Source organism: Sesamum indicum, unplaced genomic scaffold, assembly GCF_000512975.1.
Source record: "Sesamum indicum cultivar Zhongzhi No. 13 unplaced genomic scaffold, S_indicum_v1.0 scaffold00109, whole genome shotgun sequence".
Taxonomy (NCBI): domain Eukaryota; kingdom Viridiplantae; phylum Streptophyta; class Magnoliopsida; order Lamiales; family Pedaliaceae; genus Sesamum; species Sesamum indicum.
In genome coordinates this window covers 125,736-150,432 of record NW_011628044.1, presented here as the reverse complement: position 1 = coordinate 150,432, position 24,697 = coordinate 125,736, and the positions used below count along the sequence as shown (strand labels likewise).

Sequence of the window (24,697 nt, the reverse complement as noted above, 5' to 3'; positions counted from 1 at the left end):
AAAAAATAAGAAGAAGAATTAGATAGAGATGGTGATGAGGAAGAGAAGTAATTAGTGATACGTGGAAAGAGAATAGAGCATATGGTGGTGCATGCAACATGCAACCATCTTCCAGTGCCACCGCAACAGCCACGTTCTCTTCATGCACCACAACTACATCATTCCCATCTTCTCCTCAATCTTCATATATATGAAAGTGAGGAAACAAAAAGAGAAGAGAAGAAATCAAATTAACATAAAATGCCAGGGCTGAGTATTGGAGACACTCTCCCAGATCTTGAAGTGGAAACCACTCATGGAAAACTCAAACTCCACGATTATGTGGGCGACAGCAACTTCACCATCATCTTCTCTCATCCGGGTGACTTCACTCCCGTTTGCACCACCGAACTGGGGCTGATGGCCGCATATGCTGATAAGTTTGCGGAGAGAGGCGTTAAGCTCTTGGGAGTGTCTGCTGATGATGTGCAATCTCACAATGAGTGGATCAAAGACATTGAAGCCTACAACAAGGGGCACAAGGTGAACTACCCCATTGCTGCAGATCCCACCAGACACATTATAAAGCAGCTCAACATGGTGGATCCTGATGAGAAGGATTCCTCTGGCCAACAAACCCCATCGCGTGCTTTGCATATAGTTGGGGCAGACAAGAAGATCAAGTTGAGCTTTCTGTACCCTGCTAGTACGGGTCGCAACATGGACGAAGTGTTGAGGGTGGTGGATTCATTGCACAAGGCTTCACATCACAAGATTGCTACTCCCGCCAACTGGAAGCCTGGGGATCCTGTGGTTATATCACCCACCGTCTCTAACCAAGAGGCTAAACAGATGTTTCCGCAGGGATACCAAACTGCTCACCTCCCATCTGGCAAGGACTATATGCGTTTCACTAATCTCCATGATCAATACTGATATTATCATATCATCATCATCTACTGCGCGCCTAGCTTGTCTGTTAAAATCATATATATATATATATATATATAATCATATTGTTATTGAATAAAATTTTGAGGATGGGTCGCATTATTATCTTTTTTTTCATTAATCTTAATTTAGTCAATATGTATAGTCCACAGGATATCAATCTCATGTCTACAAGCAAGAACATTAATTAAACAGAGTGACAAGCACTTAACTATTTATTATTGGGACAGTAATGTCTGGAAAATGGCAATTTCAGTCCAATTGTCCTAATATCTCCAGAATTAGGCTTGTCATTCGCCATGATTAGGGCAAATATCCCTATTCACAAAGTCTAATTTTGTCTGGCAGTCCCAGTCCCAGCAGATTACATTACGGCCTTGTTTACTGGGATTATGGAGTGCACTGGGCCTCGGCTGTGGGGCCTCATTCTCATTAATAATAACCACTTCAATTCCCACCAACTTATATTTGAATTTAAAATTGTATCAAATTACATTGTTTTTGGGAAATAATTATTATATAACGAATTAATTTTGTATTTGATCACATAAATAGAGAAAAGAGTTGCTGTCTTAAAATTAATTCTTCTTTTAAGTCATTTATTTTGATAATAATACTCACTTTCCGACCACACGAAATTAGTTTCCTCAAAATGTATTTTCATTCATTCATTACATTTATCCAAAAAAAAAAAATATTTTCATTAGTTTAGATGATGTTTTGTCGAAATTAAAAAATTAACAGGGTCAAAAATAAAAGATTGACGATGTTAAGTATGATTGAGAGAAAAGTAATTGTAATAAGATGCAAATATCAATTATCTATAATTTATTATTTTTATATTAATGGAATCGAATTTAAGAATATCATTTTTTATTGAGATTTGGTGGATCTGAATTGAATATAAAAAGTTTTGAGGAGGAGTGGGGTGAAATGGAAAATATGCAAACTATCCCGAGGATGTGGATATTGATTTTTTACTTGAGTTGAAATTCGAATTTGAGGCGGGCGGGAAGAGTGTCAGTGTTGGTTCAATTCAAACTCGAATGGAATAGAGGAGTGTCGTCAGTGTTGTTCAATTCAAACTCGAATGTAATAGACAAGTGTCCGTGTTGTTCAATTCAGAGTGTCAGTGTGCTCAATTCAAACTCGTGTCGTCAGTGTTGTTCAATTCAAACTCGAATCGAATAGAGTCTTCTTTACTTTCCCCTTCTCATTCATAATCATCTTCGTCTTCTTCTTCTTCCCCTGTTTTAAACCTCACAAACTTACTTCTATTCATCCCTCTCATACTCATGTCCACACCCACTTCTTCCATCCATCCACACTTGCTAGACAATGAAAACCATTTCGCTAGCTCATCCAATCCATCTCCACTCCTCCCATCAAGACCTCCCCTCAATTCCATTCCTGACCCCTCTCAATATCCGCTTCAACAATTTCACCCCGATTTCAAAGAAAAACCCGTCTCATCTAAATCTTTTGGTACCAGAATCCCAGAGCCCATTTCTTCAGCTCAAAAAACTCCTAAGCTCCATGCCAGACCTAAATCAACTAATTCGGAACCCAACTCAGCTCAAACTACACCTAGTAGAACCCGACCTCGAGTTTGCACTGGTGCTGCTGCGTCACCCACTTTTATGAGGTTGCCGTCTCAATTCAGTCATGCCGGAGGACGAGGAGATAATGTTCCTAGGCTTTCCCGGGGCATTTCTATGGCGATTACCGAACAATTATTAGCTGATGTTCCACATTTTGAGCTTGATGAGGATCCATTATTTTGGAACGACCACAATGTGCAGGTTGGTTTTCTGCAATTTAACGGGAAAACTTGATTCCTTGATATGAGTTACTCTATTCATTATTCTGTATCATATGGTTTTCGCCTGATTTACTTGACATTTCTGTTTTATTTCTCTCTCTCTCTCTCTCTTTCTCTCTTGTTTCTTTATCCTTTTGTCTTATGTAGGTTTTGATTCGAATCAGACCATTGAACAATACTGAACTGATATCACAAGGATATGGGAGATGCCTAAGACAAGAGACTGCCAAGATGTTAGTTTGGCTGGGCCACCCTGAAACCAGATTTACATTCGATCACATAGCTTGTGAAAGTATATCACAGGTGCCAACTCATAAACTATTTTTGGATTAATCCAAAATTGTCTTTTCTAGATCTTAGAAGCGTTGCTCTAAGGAAAAGTCTCGCAATTTCTAAAGGAATATATTGCCAAATTTGCTTCGTAGATCACACTATGCTTGAGATATAGTTTAAACAAGGGATATTTATGTTCAATGTAGCTCAGCTAAATGCTCCCATATGAATTTGATAATGACTTGTGGAGGTTTGAGCTTTGTGTAGGAAAAGCTTTTTAGAGTTGCTGGATTACCCATGGTGGAAAATTGCATGTCTGGATACAACAGCTGCATGTTTGCTTATGGACAGGTAGGAGTTTAATGAGCTAGTTTGCTGTCTGATATATCTACTTGATTCTTTAAAACCATAACAAAGCGGTTTATTGCAGACAGGCAGTGGAAAGACATATACCATGATGGGTGAAATTGATAAGATGGATGGAAAGCTGGGTGATGATTGTGGGATTACACCTCGCATTTTTGAGTATTTATTCACAAGGATCACCAAGGTTGTCATTTGTAATATGCTTATTAGGTGAATCTAATTTTCTTGCCTCTTATGTTAAATGTCTTTCCTTTTGGTCATCTTCAAGGAAGAAGAGAGTAGGAAGCACGAGAGATTGACATACAGCTGCAAATGTTCTTTCCTAGAGATATACAATGAACAAATAACGGACCTTCTGGAGCCTTCATCAACTAATCTACAGGTTATTAGAAGTTTTGCTTGATGGATGAACCAACTTTGCAGTTTAATCTAGAGAGTCAATTGAAACTAATCGTTTGTTCTCCAGATAAGAAATACTTTCTTCTGCCCTCTGTTAATTTCAGCTCAGGGAAGACTTGAAGAAAGGGGTCTACGTTGAAAACCTTACTGAGTTCAGTGTCAGAACAGTCAATGATGTGCTCAAACTTTTGCAACAGGTGATTCACAAAGTTAAACATTGTTGATCTATACTCTTCCCCCCTTGGGAACTTGCTTTGTCTGACTACATGTTGCATAGGGAGCTGCAAATAGGAAGATAGCTGCAACCCATATGAACAGTGAGAGCAGCCGATCCCACAGTGTCTTCACTTGCATCATCGAAAGCCGCTGGGAGAAAGATTCCATGGCCCACCTTAGGTTTGGGAGATTGAATTTAGTAGACCTAGCTGGTTCTGAGAGGTAACAGCTTGTCATATGGAGGATAATATTGTTTTGGTAGTTATATGTAGGAATCACATTTGAACTTTAATAGGCAGAAGAGCTCAGGAGCAGAAGGTGACCGTTTAAAAGAAGCTGCCAATATAAACAAGTCTCTATCAACCCTTGGGTAATAGTTTTATAAACTAATGTTAACTGAGATTTTCTATTGATGCTACTCACATTCTGGTTTTCACATATCAACATGCAACTATTTGTATATGAAGCATATCTTGTTTAAGGGTGTCATTCTATAAAAAGGCCTGTCAGATTCACTTAAGTTAGTTTGCATGTTATTGTCTTTAGTATAGACCAAGATTTCTCCATGGAACATGACAACTGGCTGAAGTTGTAGGCGCATTCAAATATCTAATATCTAACATAAATATTGAATAGTTAATGCATTGAGATTATAAAGAAACAAGATGTTAGCTGGATCATGTAATGATAAAAATCAGATAAACCACTCACTTGTTTGATAAGTTCCACAGATGATCCTGCATGCCATTCACATTGAAGGTTAACTGCTCATGCAAAAATGGCGTCAGTGCAAAATGAAATTATGTAATATTTTTTCAGCTTGTGGATGTCTGTTGGTTCTGCTAATTCTATAGAGTTCAATATCAAAACCATCACCTACTGTTAATATCATGAAGAAGCTGTGGTCGGCTGAGTTCTCACTGTCTTTCTTCTCCTTTTCCTTTTCTTTTTGCATAGAACGACACTCTAAATCTTCTATTCATTTGTGCCTTTAGACTGGTAATAATGTCCCTGGTGGATTTAGCGCAAGGGAAACATCGACATGTACCTTATAGAGACTCTAGGCTAACATTTCTTCTCCAGGTAAGAGAAATGCATATTGTGTACTAAATGACTTATAACTGTTAAGCCGTTATCCTCCGCAATTTCTTTTCATTGAAACTTGTCTTGTTAAGAAGGTTTTGTGTTACATGCGCTGCTGCACATACATGAATACAGGATTCTCTTGGTGGAAATTCCAAAACGACTATAATTGCAAATGTCAGCCCATCCACTTGGTAAAATTCAAATTAATATCTTGAAGCAATAATGCAAGTGAAAGTTTTGGGAAAAGCTATCTTAACATTTTATGTTGTTTTGCAGCAATGCAAATGAGACTCTAAGCACTTTGAAGTTTGCACAGCGTGCTAAGCTTATCCAGAACAATGTATAAAATTCTGAACTTGTTCTTCATGGAAAACCGGAAATTTTCATCTCTTTCCTACTAATTTTTCATGTGCTTTTCAGGCTAAAATAAATGAAGATGCTTCAGGGGGTGTCACTGCACTGCAACAGCAAATCCAACAATTAAAGGTAGGATTAAGTGTGTACAGGTTTAATTTTGGCGCCTCTGAACTTGTCATTTGGATATGTATTTAAACAGGATCAGTTGTCATACCTGATGAAACACCAGCATGCATCGACGAAACTTATAAATTTTGTTCCAAGATCAATACAATGCAGCTTGGGCAACTGGCCTGAGAGTTACAATCCATCTGATGAAATTAATGAGCATTATGGGCCTAAAACTCCCAAGGGAGGATTTGTGGAGGTGATGTCAATATATTCTCTGAACTTCTGCTGTTCATACATTGAAGGATGTATGCATTGCCAACTCAATTTTATTTTCAGAATACATATTTGAAAGCTACCTTGCGTGGTGCTCTACGGCGAGAGAAATTGGCCGAGGCAGAAGCCAGAGGTTTAAAAGCAGAAATTGAACATTTGAATCGTTTGGTATGCCAAAAGCCATGTTCTTGAAATGTTTTTTGTGTGTGTATTTCCAGATAAACAAGTGTAATATTTATTGCAGGCTCACCAGCGAGAACAAGAAGCTCAACGCACTAAAATGATGGTAAGATTCCGTGAGGAAAAGATAAAACGTTTGGAAGTACTCTTGGATGGATTGATCTCTGCTGATAAGTTCTACCTGGATGAAAACAATGCTTTAAAAGAGGAAAATATGATGCTTCGAGCAAAAACTGAGAGAAATTCAGAAGTCACTCATTTCACATTGGAGAATATCAGACTGCGAGAGCAAATCAGATTGTAATCATCATTGAATATGTCTTGAATGCTTGTGTACAGTCTGATTATACCTTTTAACACTTCCTCCTTCCACTGTTCACAGGTTTCAAGATTTCTATGAACGAGGAGAGAGAGAAACATTACTTTCTGAGATATCCGAGTTGCGCCATCAGGTTTGCTAGAATATTGTCATTGTCTTTAGTTCAGGTCCCATTGATGACATTCTTATTGCATTGTCCTGTATGTATAAAGCTCTTGGAATCACTTGAAGTTGAAAAAAGCTTTGAACTGCTGAAGTTCTCTCCAATGAAAGGAAGCCAGGTTCACACTATTGCTCTATCTGTTTTATTTATTTAATTTTAATAATCATTTCAGATCTTTACTTGGTTATATCTGGCCTAAAATGCAGGAACCTAAAGTTGATAAAGAGTTAGAACGCTGCATGGACATGAATTCAAAATTAATCAGGTGAATTTACCGGGTCAACTTTGAGAAACCTAGAGAAGCACAACTAGGGAGCAGCACCACATTTTTCAGCCTCACATATATGTTGACTGTTTTGATCTTAACATTTTTCACTTGTTTATGAGTCCTGTGGAATAATTCTTTTGTTTAATTGTAGAGTTTTGATGTTGAAATAGTTCTGATTGTCTTGTCAATCCACATAGATTTTTTCTGCTTGTTTGTTTTTGCTGATTGTTATTACTTGTCCTATTAATTTGGCATTGGACTAATGGTGTTAGTATGCCCTTTTCCCAATCAGAGTGTATTCGAATTGGTGGGACAATTGCCCTCTCCTGAGTAGTTTTATTTTGTTCACTATTGTCATTTCTCGTATACTATGCTTTTGCAGGGAAGTAGATGAATTACGGCGGAAACTGGAAAACAGAATGACATCTAGCCAAAATACTTGTGACTCAGTAAGGACAAGTTATATGCACTGGTTGAAATGATTCGTAATATATGTTCTTATAAGAATAAGTAATTTTGACAACCTAATTATAATAAGTGAAAAGCGCAAGGCCATGAGCTGACTGCCAAGCACATAATGTGCTCCATTAACATTTATATCTTTTTAAGCTTCTTAGTGAGGAAAAATGATTACTTGGCGATAATCAATTTTCTACCTGAACTTTCCTCGATACTTTTTGCTGCTTTGCAGATTGGTGATGTGTTACTAAGAAGTGATTCTGTTGATGAACTTACGTCTAACGAACCCCTGCAGGATGAAGTTACTTATGAGAAAAATGATGAGAAGGCGGAACACATCTTGAATTTGCAGAGTGACAACATCCACAAACAGCTGATGGATGCACAATCTTTGATTGAAACCATGAAACAGGACCAGTTCCAGCTAATTAAAGAACTAGAATCTGCCCAGACTGAAAATCAGCGATTGATGAAAATGCTGGACAACAGCGAAGTTATACAGAGGGAACTTGTAAACCTGCATCAGGACTATAGAAAACAATCTGTTCGAGAGAATCGAGATCCAACTGTGAGTATGGAAGGCAGTGAACACAATATCATTTTGGATTTACAAGCTAAGTTGGAAAAGCTGTCAAAGGATCTCAAGGAAGCTGAGATACTTAATAGACAATATATGGAAGACCACGCAACACAACTATCTGAAGATCACCAAACAGAATTGATCCGTGGTGAAGTCGAAATGGAAACTACAAGAACAATCATACATTTACAGGAAGAGATAGATCGACTTCAATCAGAATATCAGGTGTGCTTGTGCTCCATGGCTGAACAGAATTTAAGTCTCAGAAACAGTGTGGCAGCTAAGGAGGATGAATTAAGAGATTTCTGTGCAGAGTGGGAAAGGGCAATCTTGGAACTAACTACTTTCCTCATAGATGGTTCTAGATCTCTGGGAGATGCTTCTCGCCAAATAAAAAGTATCTCCTTTTCGTTTCCAAATGTTAATGATTTGATTAGTGAACATATTGAGAGGGCTGCTGAAATATGTATTGAAAAAGAAGAAACCATTTTGCTACTGCAGAAGAGTTTGGAAGATGCACAGAACACAGTGATGGAAATGGAACAGAAATTATACTCCTTGAAGGGCGCAACAATTGCTTTAACTGAATTTCAGCAGCCAGAAAAATCTTTAAGCAGAGAGGAAACCCAGTGGTCTAGTATTCCAACCGATTCAACTATTGTGAAATTGTTTCCAGAAGATAAACCCATGTCCAAGAAGGGCCGGACTAATGACAATCAACCTAACACTGGTATATTGTTGGATAACAGGATATCTGATTATTGCACAAGCATTCTTAGAGGCACTGTTGATGAAAACCTGCCATCAGCTCATACAAAAGCTTCTGCAATAAGGGATGTTGACATTGAATTGGCAGGTCTAGTTCTAGCAGAGACTGAAGATGCTGTTAATGGATGCTGTGCTGATGCAGAAACATATTGGTCTATGCTGAACTCTGAGATCCACAATGCTTTTTCCTTTTGCAGGGAATTGGTGCAAAATCTTTTACAAGATGTTAGCTACATGAGGAAGGACATCCAGGACTTTAAGAGAAATCGACGAAGCCTTCAAGTTTTCAGTGATATGATTCCATCATGTCTTCCAATTAAGCATGAAAATCAACTGCTTATGCTGCAACATTTCAGAAATGAACTTGTGGAAGTAAATAATAGATTGAGCTCCCTGAGTTCATGCTTTTACAAAGTCATGAACATTCACATTCATGGCTATCTAGATTCCGTCGAGGGTTTGACAGAGACAGGTGGACAGACCACTGATTGTTCAAGTTCATGCACTTTTTCTTCATTTGAAAGTGTTGATAATGATGATAGACCTTCTTCAACTGACAGAAGTAGATGGGCAGGCAAAATAACTGAACAAACTCTTGACTTAGACTCTGAAGAAGGATCGAATTTGATCTGTAAAAGAGCAATTTTGCTTTTGGTAAAGGAATTCCGAAAAGCATATGAGACATTTGTCAAGCTAAAAAATAACTTCATGGCAGTTTTGGCTAGCCATACAGATCTGGATTCTGAGGCAGACATTTTATCACTTCCAGAACTGCATGCATTGGAGAAATTGAAGGAGCAAGGTGGAGATGGACATCATCAACCCACTAGCGAGAGAGCTGAAGCAGGCGTTAAAAATTTGAAAGAGGTAAGACAATAAATTAATTTTTATGTAGTTATTTGAAACAATGAAAAATAGTTTACAAAATATATTTGAATATTTATGGTTTTATTTCTATTCTTAAAAATGGGAAAATAATATGTTATTCATTAAAATAGTGAAAATTACTAATCTTATGATGTTTTAAAGGTCTAAGTGTTATGATAAAGATAATGATAAACTAGAACATCCTAAATAAACTTAATTATTGTAGATTTTTCGTACTGCATTTTATTCTTTTTATGTTTACCTTCCTTTTTTTCTTTTGTATAAGTATTTATTTTATTTGGAGAAGTGACCAATACAGAGAAGCAAGGGTATAAAAGGAATAGATCGAATAGAATGGACTTTATATATTAATATAAATAACTATTGTTAATATGGTAACAATGTGCATGATCTTGATAAATAGATCTTTTAGTTGCGTTCTTAGTTCTTAGTAAATATGACACTCATTGGTTTTTGTTTTTAAATTTTCTCTTTATTTAACCAATAAGCATGACTATTGTGGTTGAACATATGAAATTATCTAATTTACTCATATAATGCCATGCAAGCCATGTGCAAAAGTAACAGTTTTGTAAAGTATCTCCAAGCTGATTCGTTTCTAGTTTTAATCAATTCTTACTGTTCTATTTTAATTTTTGATGGAGCTCTACGGTTTAATTTTTTCTATTTATAACTAAATAACTATGATTATTATGTTTGTTGAGAAAATTGAACACCAATAACAGTTCAACCGAACTACTTATCAGTGCTCAACATGTGAATTTATTCAATTCGCTCATATGTATGCATTACAAGCATCAAGTATATAATAATATTTTTGAAAGTACATCCAGACTAATTCTCTTACAGAAGTCTCATTAACTTTTACTTGGTTTAATCTTCATGTTTTATTATTTGTCTTTTTCAATAATTAACGAGATAACATACTTAAACATCATTGTTAATGCCTACAACCTCTTTTAAAATCTTTTACTTCTGCATGTTTCTGAATGGTGCATGTATGTAATTTTTATTAGTACTGGAAAAAGGTGCTTCTTACCTCCTTTTTTATTTACAACGAGGCCATGCTGGAAAACAGAAAAGTAATTTTTCCACATGCTTTATTTTGTAATCAACAATATTATGTCATATGCAGTTTTCTGTTGAAGAGAAGCATAGTCCACGCTTCTTTGCCAAATTTGAGGAGACTTCCTCAACCATAGAGGAGGCTGATTACATGTTAAAAGCAATGGTCAGGGCAAATAAAAATGCATATTCGTTAACCACATTCTTGAAACAAGCAGTAGAGAAATTGATGACAGATAAAGCCAGCTTGAGTGCAGAGATAAAACAGTTAAAATCCAGTGTTCTCTTGAGAAATGGAGAGAAAGAAGTTCTTCAGGATGAGACTGAACTGAGCTTGAGAGGAAAAGCTAATAAGTTGTCTTTGTTTGAAGAATATTTTATTGAAATGCAAACATGTATCGAGGAACTGTATGGGACGTCATATAGTGAGGCCATTCAAATTGTTGAAGAGATGCAGACTTTCTTTTATAGCTTGAGATCATCCTTGGAAGACGTAATGGTCAAAGCATTGCAGAATGATATAATCATATTTGTGCTGCAGTGCCAAATTGGAGAATACTCTGACAACTTGAGAAGGCTGGATACTTTTCCAGGTTCTCATAGATCCACACTCCAGGAACATTGTCTACTAGCAGGTAATGTTGGACTAAGTCATGTAAGTAGAGTTGATAAATCGGCTCTTCAACCTTTAAGATGCGAGAACATGGGATATCAGATTGAATATGTGTTGAGAAAAGGAGTTAAAGAATTGGCCAAGAGTGATACTGTGGATAAAAATTTTGAACTCAAGAGAGAGCTGGAAAGAAAGGAAGTTCTGTTGAAAGGTTTACTTTTTGATTTCAGCGTGCTCCAAGAGTTTGCTTCCCACAGGAAGGACATCAAGGATGAACTTGAAAAGTTGATAATTGCCATGAGCAAAGTGCAGCATGAGCTACAGATAAAAAGTGTTGTACTTGATGAAGTGCTTGTTCAGAATACAAAACTTGAAGGCCGCTTATTAGAAGCTGAGCAAGCCTTACTCAAGTCAAATTCTGAACTAGACCAGACCAAAGGAGCTTTAAAAAATTTTTCAGAGCAAAACGTTGAGATGAAAGATCTTTTGAAAGACCTGTATCTGAAAAATTCAGAGGCGGAGCAGCTACTAGAAGATCAAAGAGAAGCTATGAAAAGTTTAGAAAGAGAAATTATTCGGGTATCTTCTGGACCTGAGAGACAATTAGTTCCTTCGCTGAAAGAAATTGAGGATGCTTTAACAGAGCTAACTGCACAGAGAGACCAACTTGTTGAAAAGGTTACCATTTTGCAAGAAAAGCTTTCTATCACGTCTGCTTTGGCTGATGAGAACCAAGCTATAGCTGCGGAAGCTCGCCAAGTACGTTAGTTTGGAAGTTGTTTGACATTGTAAATTTTTATACAGTCTTTTACTTCTCCTGAAGTCCAGGTTTAAATATCTAGGAGTCAGAGACCAGTAAAATGTATGCTGAACAAAAGGAAGAGGAGGTCAAGATTTTAGAACGTTCTGTTGAGGAGCTTGAGAGCACCATAAATGTGCTGGAGAAGAAGGTAAGTCTGTTTCGTACTCTAGTTTCAGGCAAAAAGTTTATGGGAATGGTTGAAACAGTTGCAATACTATTTGATGGGATGAATGCATATCATCTGTTGTGCTGCCCTCTATTGTTTTGTTACTTCTCAAGCTGTTATGTCATAATGCCTGTTAAAGAGTTTGTTGCTTCAAAACTTGACTTCATCTCACAATTAAGGTGCATGAAATGGAAGAGGAGGTAGAGAAACACCGGCTCATAAGGGATTCACTGGAACTGGAACTTCAAGCACTTAGACATAGATTATTAACAGTTGAAGGCCTCACTGAAAGTATGGTTTCTGAGAACTCAAATACAGCACTACTTGAAGAGCGACTTTCCAGGTAGAAGAATCCCTGCTTTCTTCCACATATTATTTATTAACTTCAGAAGCATTTCATGCCTAAAACTTATTATGTGTGTCAGATCTCTGGAAACTAATGAGGCCCATAGCCGCATAAGATTTCTTGAAGATGAGAATGCAAGACAAGCTAAGGAGGTTTAGTGACTACTAGTCATAATTGGCTATTTTTATAGTTACCTTTTTCCTGTATCCTAATGCCAATTGTTTGACATATCCTACAGATCAGACAATTCAAAGATTATATCTCTGAACTTGTTTTGCATGCTGAAGCACAGGCACATCAGTATCAACACAAGGTAAAGCGATGACGGCCGTTATGCTAGTTCTTCCAGATTGTTGTTCGGAAAGAAAAAGCCCACTTTTGGCTAGCAGTATTTTCTAAATAAACCATATAAGTGCTAAACTATTGGTTTCTTGGGTCTTATATGAATTTAAACCCATTATTACTTTAGAACCCATTTAATAGTAGTGAAATTTTTCAGACCATCAATTTTCAAGATAACTCAGAAATGTTTTCTCAACAAAGAAATAAATATAAAAGGACAGCAGTTCAATAATCACAAAATTGTTCTATGAACTTCCAAAGGAGTGAAAATGGTTTTGATCAAACTATCAATCTCATACATCTACATTGAAACCTTCATTTGTTTGGTTGTGCTCTATATCATATGAACAGTACAAGACCCTGGAAGCAATGCTTCATGAAGTTAAGACAGATTTATCAAATGTATCTGCTGCGCCTACCTTAGAAACAGCTGATAAAACCTCAGCAAGGACAAGGGGTTCAAGTTCACCGTTCAGATGCATCGCTGGTCTGATCCAGCAGATGAATCAAGAGAAGGATCAGGAATTGTCAACTGCTAGACTTCGGATAGAAGAACTTCAGGCTCTCGCTGCCAGTAGGTATAAAGAGGTAAAATGAACTTTTTCGACCATCCAGATTTCTTGTTTTGTATGTCTGTGTACTTGCATAAATGCTTCTGACAAAGATGACTTTAGCAGTCCCCTCAAGCATTATCTTGTCCATACCCAGTTATCATTACTAGCCAGAACCCTGGGTGAAGGATATGCAGTTGATGTAGTAGAAGTTCCAATCTTGATTTTTAGTTCACATTCAGATGCCTTTCAACTTTTCTCATTTGTGGTTTGGGATATTATTTCCAGTGTTTCCTGGCTACTTCTAAAATGATTTTTTTTTGCGTGTTACTTCTTTTTCCTGTTATATCTCCAACTTACATACATGCCCATCTTCATTGATCAGGTGTGTATGCTGAACACTAGACTGGCGACTGCTGAAAGCATGACACATGATGTCATTCGTGATTTACTCAGCGTGAAGTTGGACATCTCAAATTATGCTGTAAGTACAGGCTTGCATATACTAATTTGTCAAATTTTCTTCTCTAATCTATGTCCAAAAGTTCCTTTTTGTTTCCTGTAGAATATTGTTGACCAACATCAGCTTCAAAAGATAACTGAGGAGGCTCAACATTATAGACAAGAGTTTGTTGCAATGGTATACTCTTACAGAATTTGTTTTATCATTCTCTTGATGATTTTGCAATGGTATACTTTTACTGAATTTATTTTGTCTATATTTCCTGTGACTAGGAGCGAGAAAATGTCAACCTGAGGAGTCAGATTGATGATTTACTTGAAGAAAGAGAAAGGTGAATATGCAATTGTTTTCCATATTAATCAGATTGTGAAGATGAAATACTCCGTTGAGAGAATTTGCTTTTTATATTTTAACAGTAAAATCGGCACAGATGACATGTAAGTTTACGTAATTGATTGTTCTAGTGCTCGGATACGAGCTCAGGTAGCAATCGCCCAGGGAGGCCACTCCTTCCCCTGTGTCTTCATGTTGGCTTCTTAGTCCATATTTGCAACAGCTAAGATTAGTTGGGGTTGATGTGATCATGGCATTGGACGGGAAGCTATAATATTGTTTTTCTGCAGATACATGGCAGAAATCAGTAAAAACAAAGCAGATCAACTTGCCAATGAGATTTTTGCGGAACAATTACAAGAACGAGATAAGTTGCTGATTGCACAAAATCATATGCTTAAGGTGTGTGCAACACCCTGTATCTATCTTATCATGTAAAACATACTATGCCAAATATACAAATAATCTTCACAATCACTTGAAAATATACGTGCAGATGGACAAATCTAATTTACAGAAGAGGGTAGCGGAACTAGATGACATGGTGAAAAAGCTTTTCAGCATGCAGGATCACCAACCCCTCAACCAAGAACCCCTGATGGATAGCTTGTTGCGGCCATTTGACTACAATATCAGTGAAAGGTTGGCCCATTCACAAAAGGTGCTTTCGACGATCAACAGTCAACTTGCGCAGTATCATAGACCTGAGGGTGGCTGCCCAGATGACAGAATGGACAGACGCCACAGCGAGTGCAAGTTTAGGTGAGTTGAGGCAGTTGAGGACATTTCTTTGTGATGTAGCTTTATGAATCACTAATTTATGCCACTGTTGGCAGGAAGCAAAGGCCATGATCAGAATTATCGGCAGTTGCAGAAATTGCTCTCTTCCAGTAAAGGTTAGGCATGGATGGCAAAAGTTTTACAGGTAATCACAACCTCTGGGTAATTAAGCTTTGGCGTCTGGTTAAATAAGCCCAGTTGCAGCGCTGAAAGTTTACATGGATACGGAGGTCAATGTCATTGTTAATGTTAATATCCCTTTTTTACTTTCCCCATTTTTCCTAGTAATACAAAAGCGATATGCTAGTGTTGCATTGCAGTTGCAACACATCGGTTGGATACAGAAAGTGATTGCTCTACTCTTGCAAGTCAGTTTGCACTCTTTATATGTATATTCCCAATATGCCCACAACTCTACTAACCTGACTAGAACACGTACCACATTCAACAATAAAGCTTAAAAAACATACATGTAAGGTCAAAATTGTGTTGATCTCGCGACAGTCATGAATATATATATGTACCAATTATAGTAGCAAAGGCAATGAAAGAATATCGCACACAAACCATAATGTGTTCCAAGTCAGAAAAACCATTTATAACAATCAATATTCAGTCATCACAGTGGGAAAAAATCCTACTGCAGTTTAAAGCAGTTGCAACAGAGTTCATAACTTTACGTGCACACAATGATTAGAAAATTTGAAGTCCTAAATTATAATGAGGGACACTCCAAAGAAAGACTAGACCGAAATGCCGGCGCAAACACTCAAAAACCATACAGAAAAGGAAACAGTCAAAGCCCGTTCACATTGTCCCAGACCCAACTAGGATGATACATACCGTTATTATTACTATTATTTAGAGGAAATGACAAGCAACATTATAGTAGTACTGTACTATTGATAATGGCGATTAGTTTTTCTTGTGAAGCTTTTAGCCATCGCTACGTGGCCAGTCTACTGTTTCAAGGGCCTGCCTCCGGTTCTTTCAACAGTTGTGTATTTATGCTCCATCTCTCTCACATTTTGATTTTTAATAGTACATACTTATGCCAGGGATTACAAATTGCCATTGAATCTTTGTTGTTCAACTTGAATTTAGATTTTCTCATTTTTTAAAATTTCAAGAATTAGAGGGGGGGAAAAAAAAACTAATCTTTATTGTCCAAGACATGCAGCGACTGCGAATTTTTTCTTGATTTGACAAATGAATATAGGAATTAGGCAGGTTCAAAACCACTAACTGCCTATTTACTCCAGCATCTGAGCTTTGAGACTTACACTTCCCAGAGATCTGAATTCATGTGAAATATTAGCATGTTTCGTAGTTTTCAGCCGAATACAAGAATTTTCAACCCATGCAATCATCTTTCTTTTGATGGAAAACCATCATACTGTTCAATTACATAAACTCATGCAATGTCCAGGGATACAATGCTTTACACTGTATCTACAGAGCTCAGCCCTCCCACGTATTTGATCACCTCATACTATTAAATAGCTATCATACCCAGGCCCCAACCATAGTTTATTACTAACAAAAGGAATAATTATGGGCAGAACAATAATCCTTATGCGATCCTCATCTCTTCATCCTTCCATTGGAGACTCATCCTTCACTCTTTCGGAGTTATCCTGACAAAGTGGAGGCTAATTTTAAAGCCAACAAACCTATAAGTTACAACCATCAACTTCAAAGCAGTACAACTGAGCAAGTATTTTGCTCAGGTGAACCTACGGAGCCAAAAAGAAGTTGATTGTAACACAGGTTGTTACTCGGCACTAACCTTTATGCATACATAAATATAGTGGACATCAGCCTTCATCCCTACAGCACCTTCTACAGAACCACCATTGACATCTAATGGAATCGGGCAGGTAATGTCCGTTGTTTGATGTGAACTATTTCCCGATGCAAGTTTCTCTGCATTGCATAGCTAAGTAGTTATCGAAAAAGAAACAAATGCACAGCCAAGTTAAAGAGACAACTCATGTTCCAAACTAGATGCCAAAAGGACAGATAGAAACTGAGGAGAAAGGAAAGGTTTCCACTTAAATCATCTCATTTGAACAAATGCAGTCATTCAGATAGTACAATGCATACATCATCTAAACTTCAACCTCAAGTCCTATGGCTACACCATAATATTTTTCATTCTTCAGCAGCAAATGTTATTAAACCAGTTGAAAATCTAGTAAGCATTATTACTGGGTTTATTATTAAACCAGTAAACTCAGTAAGCATTACAAATGATAGGTTTCTTTCATTATTCCTTTTCAGTTAATTCCTTATCTGGCTCAACAACATTTTTGAATAGCATATTGAGGATAAATTTTCAAGTTCCACTAATGCATTTCTTTAATTTTCTTGCTGCTGTTCTGTTCTAGAATGGAACTATTCAATGAATTAGTGGATAGACATCAATTTCAAAGTGGAAACAACCTGCCCCATTTAATGGCCTTGGCCCTAAAAAGTAAAAGGACAGAAAACAGAATTATACTACAACATAATCTCATAAAGTCCCCTATGTGAGAGTATTAACCTATAGAGCATATATAACTGCTTCAAATAAAGCTTCAACATAACATATGACTAGGAATCTAAAGAATTTTCGGAGACCTATCACATGCAGCTTAATTGTCCACGACAAGTCTTTCAATAATGGTAGTCGATAAGCTGGTGATCCATATGTAATCTGCAACATATTGAAACCTAGGTTAGGGAGTAGAGACAAAGCACAATCTAGCTTTAAATATGTACTGGCCACAGAACTCAAGATTGAAGACCTTCAGAAGCAAATTTTGTGTTTCCCTTCCACCAACCTACCTCCTACTATTATTTTTTGGTGGGGGATGTAACATAGCTTACCAAATTCTCTTTAGAAAAAATGAACCAAAAGGAAAGTGCTCAGATAGGGTTGAGAATGAGGTACCAGAATATATACTCCTTTATCCTTGAGGACCCTATAGTTTGTCATCAACTGCTTCAACTTATGGACAGAGTGAAAAGGATAAAATAAAATCATGTAAGAGAACTAGAAAATAGGAAAATGACTTAAGTTGCTTGAGTGTACCTCCAGACTTCCTCAAGCATCTTACCAGCATTTTGCCGCGAGTTGTGTCCACACTGCAGGGAGAAATAGAAAAAGGCCAGCTAATCATTAATCAGTTCAGTGCATATCTAATGTATTATAGAGAACTCACCAATAGAGAATCCAGTGTCCCTGGAAGAATATTGAGAAGCATCAGAAACTGCTGCAACATCATTTAGGAAACACATAGTCGTAAACGCGAGTACCTTTATCAATAACAGCAGAAAAGGACCTTGTGTCAAAGGCACTCATATTCCGGACATCCATTTTCATATCTGCTCATACATTAAGGAAATTTTTCCTGAACTATGCAATCCATAAGGCCTAAGTAACAGAGAATTCAGAACAACAACAAGCTTAATGGTAAGTTCAATCTTTTCACTCATCCTTTATGCATGTGCTTGTTATAGTAATTTATTCACAACTTTCACATGTGGGCCAATTGTGACTGCCATATAATATGCATTCCATGACAGATACATTTTAACTGCGGGCGATTAGCATACTTCTTTTGCATTGCTTCAATCACCACTGAGGAGATGTCAATATTGACAACTTCATCGTATCCATCATCCACCAGGCCTTCACTAAAGGCTGCAGAAAGAAACAATTGTATTCAGATAAGAGAGTCTGGAAAAGTTAAAGAAAACAAGACCTTCACCGAAGGAAGATTTGAGTTGCTTAATGTAGTGGTACATAAGAGAATATTTAAACTTATAAAATCTGACATTATTGACTTCTTTTGTCAAGGCTATGTAGTAGATGTACAAACATAATGGAAATGCTCAAGCATCCTTCGCAGATAAATAGCAGTTTGATGGGTTGCCATCTGTGCAACATCAAGGAAAAGATGTTTAATTCATCATTAGATCTAAGAACAACTGCTCTTCATCTTATTAGTTCCTCAAAGACACTATTCAATGGCACAGCTGAAGCCAGCAAAAATATTGATTATTGAATGCATACACAGGTAATATTGAAACAAATGCTATATATGTAAGCATATATACACAAACAGACACAAATATACACACACATCTTCTACGTTCCTGTATAAATAGCTCAAAGACAATACATGAGCAAGAGCATGTTTATTGATTCTAATAAAAAAGCTACTTTAAACTATATGTACGGATGATGGAATGTCCTAATGCTAGGCCCATTTGAGAGTTTAGAAAGGAGAAAAGGAAGTGCCCTGATACAGGAGCTGGAGTATAGAGCAGTAAATGGGTTCAAACAACTTGGGATTCGCAAATTTAAAAACAAAGCTAGGGAACAAAAGGCTAGATCGTAGCATGATACAGTTTGGAAGTCACGAGATTAACAAAAGAGAATGCGCGATCGACAGTAAAAAAAGAAAAAAGGAAAAGTGATGGGGGGGGGGGGGACTTGCCGGAATTGCCACAGCCGACGACGAGAATTGGGTGGTGGGGAGTGGGAGGAAAGTAGAGGCGGAGGAGAGGGGCGAGGGATGGGTACTTCTGGTACCAATCGAAGGTGGATGGATCGTGGGCGTAGCGGTTGTCCCAGTACCATGATTCTCCGTAGGCCTGGGTGGTGGTGGTGGTGGTGGGCGGAGCATTAGGTGCCGTCATTTTTCCGGGGAATGGATCAAAATTCTGCGTAGGTTGATGGAATTAGTAATTATTGATTGTTATTAGTTGGAGATGTATCCTATTCATGATCCAGTTCATACATACATACATACATACATGCTTTCTATGGCCATTGGCCAATCAATACCAAGAACTAGCTAGCGGCGGAGGCATACGCAATACGCAATACGCACAAATTTTGTTCTCCATATACCCTGGGCCTGGGCCTGGGCCTGCTCTTTTTCCATAATTTATTCTCGCTTCTCATTTGGACTGGACTTTCTCACCACTCAACTTCATCTCATCCCAATCACCTCGAAGAAAACATGGTTTGAGTAACGCCGGCGGCGGCTTACAAGCAGCAATGAAGGCTGATGGTGAAGATGGTCCTGGGCTTCAGCTCACCTGCTTCTCCCAATTATCCGATCATGATGATGCTACCCTCCACTTTCACATTCTTCGACTCCACAAACAGGTTCGAATTCTCTTCTTTCTCCACTACTTCTATGTCTTTTCCATACATTCCTCTTTCATTCCTATCCCTCTAGATTTATGCATGGATTGGTTGCAACTCTGCAAAGTTTGGACATCTATATGCTGCTGCACCTACACCGTCCGTAAGTTTACTACCTTTGCTAATTGTTTCAATGGAATATTTTCACATAATCTCCTTTCAAGCTTGCATTGCAACGGCAGATTCATTTCCAAATACATAAAGCGATTCATTTACCTTGCATATTCATATTTTCTCTCTTCTACTTCTCACTATGTGAATTTATCAACAGAGCAATACAGTTGGTGTGACTTCTCTAATTGGAGGGGCTTCTGATAATATCGGATCTGCTATTGCACGCCGATTAGGTAACTTGTTATTAAATAAACATACTTCTACGTCATCCGCTCTACTTGGGCTGATTTCTCCCTTGAATTTTAGTTCTAAAGACTGGTCTTAATATTGTGCTGGCTTGTAATATACCAAAGAATAGCCCCTTGCTTGAGGTTAGATCTCTCTCTCTCTCTCTCTCTCTAACTCAATAACTGCTTTATCAACACCTTATATTCACCAACTCACAGATTTCTTTTCTAGTCGTCTCCTTATTTTTTATGTTGGTTTTGTCATTCTTTTACTATTTAACCCGCTTTTCTGTTATGCTATTATGTCGTGTTCAGGCAAATGCTGAGAAAATTCTGGTGCAAAAGCTAATTAGTCTGGGATACACCATTCCAAAAATCTAAAAGAAACATCCTCATCAAGTGGACTTTCTTTTGCCATATGTCTGCAATATTTACCTTCACAGTTTTTCCTTTTTCCCAGTATTTACGCTAAGAGAAGAACCACATTGTTGGATTTTCCATTTATTTCGTTTCAAAGACTTTATACTAAACGGTGTATCAATGCATCTGTTTAATCATCAATGTAGGTACAAATGAAACAATATGAATACACTGTCCTGATAAATGTACATGTGGACTGCTATGAGGATTAGCCAGACAATGCTCATAAACCATTAGCCATCCCATGGACAATGACTTCTGCTTCCACAAGGCATGTATTTTTCACCAGCAAACCTGCCGTTGGCAGATTAAAATACCCATGCGAGACGAATCTTGGCCAACCACATGTTGAGTGTGATGCACTGAACCAATAATTAGCTGCAGGAAAAATGCCAAAGCTTAACTTTGTGCCAGAATAATATGTTATTGCATTAGGTAAGAATGCCTATCAACTGTATTATTATGTACATTGCCATCAAAGGACAGGGTACTTTTACCGGTTCCAAAGTAGTGGTTGCGATTAAGTTGGTCTAGAATGCGCAATGTAAATTCTGCATATATTCTAGATGCTGGAGGTAAGTTTTCTGGTTCAGCTAAAGTCAGATACAGAGATATGTAGCTACCAGCACCACTGCCTTTGCCCCTAGGGTAGAGCTGTATCTTCCTGCAGCATTTCACAGCAAGGAATTATTTTTATTAGCTGAGATGTCTGCAACAACTAATGATGAAGAAAATGTGAGAAACACATACCATTTTTGATCAGCAGCATTGAATGGTTGGGAGTCTACACACTCATCAGTTAAGCTGGAGAACTCGACTCTCCATGTGTTCTTATAGGTTATTGCATCCTTTATCATTGAGAGACACTCCCCTTTTCCGATGAGTTTTTCCTGGCATACATAAACCTCTGCTCCAAATACACAGGTGTCATTAACCAGATATCCATTGGCAGAATCGTTGAACACAGAGTGAGGTATGAACTTATCGAACCCCCATTCAGGTTTCATCTGGTGAAACCGTCTGCCATTTTCTGCTATGTCTAAGAAAACAAGAAATCGAGTAATTAAGAATAGGATTGTGCAGCCAATTGAATAGAAAAGCTATTTTGTGGATGCCTTGCCTTGAAGAGTTAAGTAGGTGTCTTTGTTCTGATCAAGCAGAAAAAGGCGGAATATAGCTCTGATTTGCCAACCCAGAACAAGCGAATTTGATTCGGCAATGAGCAAGTAAACGGAAATATGGTCGGAGATGCCTTTGTTTTTGTTTCCATTGGGGTGAAGAACCAGCTTCCTGAGACCCAAAAAACCATCACGTTTACAAAATAGCAGGGTTGGAAAGAAAAACAAATAGTTCCCTCAAAGTAGACAAACCGCTAGTAGATTGAGCGACTTACCACTTGTAGCCTCCAGCTTCGAAATCAGTAGAGTTGTACCTGTCTATTTTGTGTTTGGTGAGTTGTGAAAAAGACTGAATCTTGAGTATATAATGGTTTGGCGGGGTTTCTGAAATTGATCTTGAAAGCCCTGTTGAGAAGAGAAGAGTGGAGAATGGAAGTAGAGAATATGGGAAATTATGGAGAAAGTTAATAAGCGACAAGGCGTACCATCTTGGCCGGGGAGTGAAAGATCAGCCATGATCCAAAGATGGAAGATGAAAATATGTGTAGATGTTAATTTGGTGGAGAAATGAGGTGGGGAGATTGAGGTTTTAAAGATGAAAGAAGGTGGCAACGAGTTAGAGGGGGTGGGTTATCCTTTGCTTGAATGTGGTTGTATCTCTGCCAGAAAACAAGGTATTGCCATTTTGCACTATCATAAGAAATGAGATTCGTGGAGTGACTTGCAAAGAGAGGGGAATGAGAGATTTATGTTCCAACAAAAGTTACTTTGCCATGAATATGGTAATCTTGTAGATCAAATCTATAGACGTACACGTATGAGCATGTCCAAATGCAACTTGTATAATGGATGAAGATATATATTGGTGGGCGGAAAAGGGTTAGCTAAAAAGATGGATGTAGCAGTTGAACTTGTAGTTATCAGATATTTGCATGCCTACTCCTCCAAATTCCAATCCAGCCTCCATCACCTAAACCGTACAATATCATATAACATTTTCTCAATCCTGTCTATCCATTCTTCCATAACTTGAGTTTATCGCATACACTCTAACCACAATGAATGGATAGAGAGAATTTAATATAAAAAAGAAAAGAAATTTAACCAGGCAATGATGAAGATAAAAAAATAAAAACAAAAAGAGAGAAATTATTTTGAAACAAAAAGAGGCCCTAAGGATCCATCGACACAGCACCAACAATATGGCCGAAAATCGTGGAATTCAAACGGCCTTAAGTAAAGGTATATGAATATCACATGCTCTAATTTATTTTGAAATTATATTTTATAAAATTATTACTACAGGGGATACACTCAATAATAAGAGTTCAACTAAACTCCAATGCCGGAGGCGGAGAGTAATCACTGGTTGAGGTTGAAAAGGACGTCCTGACCGACCTGCCTTCATTCTCTTACAACCCAAATCATCACATGTCTCCTTCAATCTTTCCATACCTATACCTATACCTATACCTCTCTCTAGCTGCTCCAGGTTCCACTCCGCATTCTCCTTTTCTCTCTTCCTCTGCATTGTTGTTCTGTTCGTCTTGAGGTCAATCTCCCGTGGTTGAGTACTTCAATGATAATGGTTCCTGTCCCTGTCCACACTCTTCTTATATATCTCGACTGTTACCAATGATACATGCATGTATTTTTGTTGAAACAAGTGGATGAAAGGGAAATGCATTATTATGCATTCGTTTTCACAAAACTACGATGAGAATTTTGATTGACAGTAGTAGTTGTAGTTCCTCATTATAGAAAAGTGTGTAGAGTAAAATCAAAGCAAGTATAATAAGAAAATAGGAGGTAGCTAGCTTTCCCCGTTTAATCAGTCTCAATTAGTACTGAATAATGTTAGAGCATTAGGATACTATGTTATAATAATAATTGCAGTAGCAGCGAGTAGTAATGGGTGCATGAGAGGCAGCCTGCTGATTATTGATGATGGTGAGCTGCTTTATTAAACCCTCCATCACACCTACATATATGCTTCCTCAGGCTCGGTATATGCATTTGCCCACTGCTGCAATATTGTATTGAATTCATTTTAACAAAATGATGATCATGAGATACAAGTAATACTTAAATTTTGAAATTAAGAGTGGATTTGTTTAGACGTACATGGATCGCGAGTAACAATAAGACCACTTCCTTTAAAATCACAGTTGAAATCTTGTCTTCCATTGAGGTGGTAGTAAATGTTCATGACAACTGAAGCATCAGAAATCTTGTTGGGAGGACGATAACAAGTGCCCCCTGCCTGGATCACTTTGCAGTCCACATTTGGTTGAGTGCAGCAGTACTGAATGATATCGTCCAGCTTTTCTTCAGATGTCGATGGCTTCACTATACACCACGTCCTGCTTCCATTTTCCTCCTTTTGATTGCTGCTACATATCATTCAACGAATATTTTCAGTTAACGCAACCACAAGCACAAGCACGAATGCCGTTTTACCTTTTCATCACATAGTGATTTGGCTTATGATCATGTCCAGGATTGTTGACCAAAAGCCGTGAAAGTGGAACCTACAATTACGTACACCACCAACTTTTCATTTAAAAGGTAAACATGTAGTGATATTTTCTCATGTAAGAATAAAGAATCACGGACCAGCTTTGCTTCTGCAGAAAAGACAGCAGCCCCTCCTGCAAAAGGTTAGAGACTAAATTATGCAGAAGCTTTCTTTCCCT

General features: G+C 37.7%; 6 protein-coding genes across 12 annotated transcripts in view; 3 read left to right on the top strand and 3 right to left on the bottom strand.

The window, feature by feature from the left end:
- Positions 1-198: 198 nt before the first annotated feature.
- On the top strand, positions 199-1,077 carry LOC105178844 (1-Cys peroxiredoxin). The gene has a single exon (XM_011102391.2). The coding sequence runs from the start codon at positions 241-243 to the stop codon at positions 913-915; it is 675 nt and encodes a 224-aa protein (XP_011100693.1). The 5' UTR covers positions 199-240; the 3' UTR covers positions 916-1,077.
- Positions 1,078-1,934: 857 nt separating this feature from the next.
- LOC105178843 (kinesin-like protein KIN-12C) lies at positions 1,935-15,311 on the top strand. Of its 2 annotated transcripts, none has more exons than XM_011102389.2 (32): positions 1,935-2,732; positions 2,900-3,055; positions 3,293-3,376; positions 3,456-3,575; positions 3,660-3,773; positions 3,895-3,987; positions 4,068-4,228; positions 4,302-4,376; positions 5,002-5,089; positions 5,225-5,283; positions 5,369-5,432; positions 5,513-5,578; positions 5,649-5,816; positions 5,897-6,001; positions 6,078-6,313; positions 6,396-6,465; positions 6,545-6,613; positions 6,702-6,760; positions 7,146-7,212; positions 7,518-9,437; positions 10,594-11,895; positions 11,979-12,086; positions 12,284-12,447; positions 12,530-12,602; positions 12,689-12,763; positions 13,144-13,380; positions 13,729-13,827; positions 13,909-13,983; positions 14,079-14,137; positions 14,430-14,541; positions 14,636-14,901; positions 14,976-15,311. In XM_011102389.2, exons 1-32 carry the CDS (start codon positions 2,226-2,228, stop codon positions 14,989-14,991), a joined length of 6,867 nt encoding a protein of 2,288 aa, XP_011100691.1. In that variant the 5' UTR covers positions 1,935-2,225; the 3' UTR covers positions 14,992-15,311. The 2 variants fall into 2 exon arrangements, with proteins under 2 accessions (XP_011100691.1, XP_011100690.1); XM_011102388.2 differs by having other exon boundaries at positions 7,455-9,437.
- Positions 15,312-16,269: 958 nt separating this feature from the next.
- On the bottom strand, positions 16,270-19,835 carry LOC105178840 (methyltransferase-like protein 13). Of its 4 annotated transcripts, XM_011102381.2 has the most exons (10): positions 19,726-19,835; positions 19,407-19,632; positions 18,494-18,607; positions 18,220-18,288; positions 18,126-18,145; positions 17,996-18,048; positions 17,855-17,885; positions 17,542-17,617; positions 16,709-16,845; positions 16,270-16,571 (listed from the first exon to the last, which is right to left on the bottom strand). In XM_011102381.2, the coding sequence occupies exons 2-10, from the start codon at positions 19,606-19,608 to the stop codon at positions 16,512-16,514; spliced, it is 762 nt and encodes a 253-aa protein (XP_011100683.1). In that variant the 5' UTR covers positions 19,609-19,632; positions 19,726-19,835; the 3' UTR covers positions 16,270-16,511. The 4 variants fall into 4 exon arrangements, with proteins under 4 accessions (XP_011100683.1, XP_011100682.1, XP_020555132.1 ...); XM_011102380.2 differs by lacking the exon at positions 19,726-19,835 and having other exon boundaries at positions 19,407-19,703; XM_020699473.1 differs by lacking the exon at positions 19,726-19,835 and having other exon boundaries at positions 16,270-16,592.
- Positions 19,836-19,857: 22 nt separating this feature from the next.
- On the top strand, positions 19,858-21,184 carry LOC105178841. 2 transcript variants are annotated; one of them, XM_011102386.2, is made up of 5 exons: positions 19,858-20,083; positions 20,157-20,225; positions 20,394-20,469; positions 20,543-20,607; positions 21,030-21,184. In XM_011102386.2, the coding sequence occupies exons 1-5, from the start codon at positions 19,973-19,975 to the stop codon at positions 21,093-21,095; spliced, it is 387 nt and encodes a 128-aa protein (XP_011100688.1). In that variant the 5' UTR covers positions 19,858-19,972; the 3' UTR covers positions 21,096-21,184. The 2 variants fall into 2 exon arrangements, with proteins under 2 accessions (XP_011100688.1, XP_011100685.1); XM_011102383.2 differs by having other exon boundaries at positions 19,864-20,083; positions 20,779-21,046.
- Positions 20,949-22,669, bottom strand: LOC105178842 (MATH domain and coiled-coil domain-containing protein At2g42460). 2 transcript variants are annotated; one of them, XM_011102387.2, is made up of 6 exons: positions 22,487-22,669; positions 22,277-22,406; positions 22,004-22,173; positions 21,634-21,922; positions 21,381-21,547; positions 20,949-21,261 (listed from the first exon to the last, which is right to left on the bottom strand). In XM_011102387.2, exons 1-6 carry the CDS (start codon positions 22,515-22,517, stop codon positions 21,107-21,109), a joined length of 942 nt encoding a protein of 313 aa, XP_011100689.1. In that variant the 5' UTR covers positions 22,518-22,669; the 3' UTR covers positions 20,949-21,106. The 2 variants fall into 2 exon arrangements, with proteins under 2 accessions (XP_011100689.1, XP_020555129.1); XM_020699470.1 differs by having other exon boundaries at positions 21,634-21,913.
- Positions 22,670-22,983: 314 nt separating this feature from the next.
- Positions 22,984-24,697, bottom strand: part of LOC105178839 (major pollen allergen Ole e 10-like) — a 2,599-nt gene continuing 885 nt past the window's right edge. Inside the window, exons 2-5 of the mRNA XM_011102376.2 lie at positions 24,618-24,652; positions 24,462-24,532; positions 24,126-24,391; positions 22,984-24,027 (exon numbers count right to left, since the gene is read on the bottom strand). Coding sequence (XP_011100678.1) covers positions 23,999-24,027; positions 24,126-24,391; positions 24,462-24,532; positions 24,618-24,652 — 401 coding nt within the window. The 3' untranslated portion in view covers positions 22,984-23,998. The remainder of the gene's footprint in view (positions 24,028-24,125; positions 24,392-24,461; positions 24,533-24,617; positions 24,653-24,697) is intronic.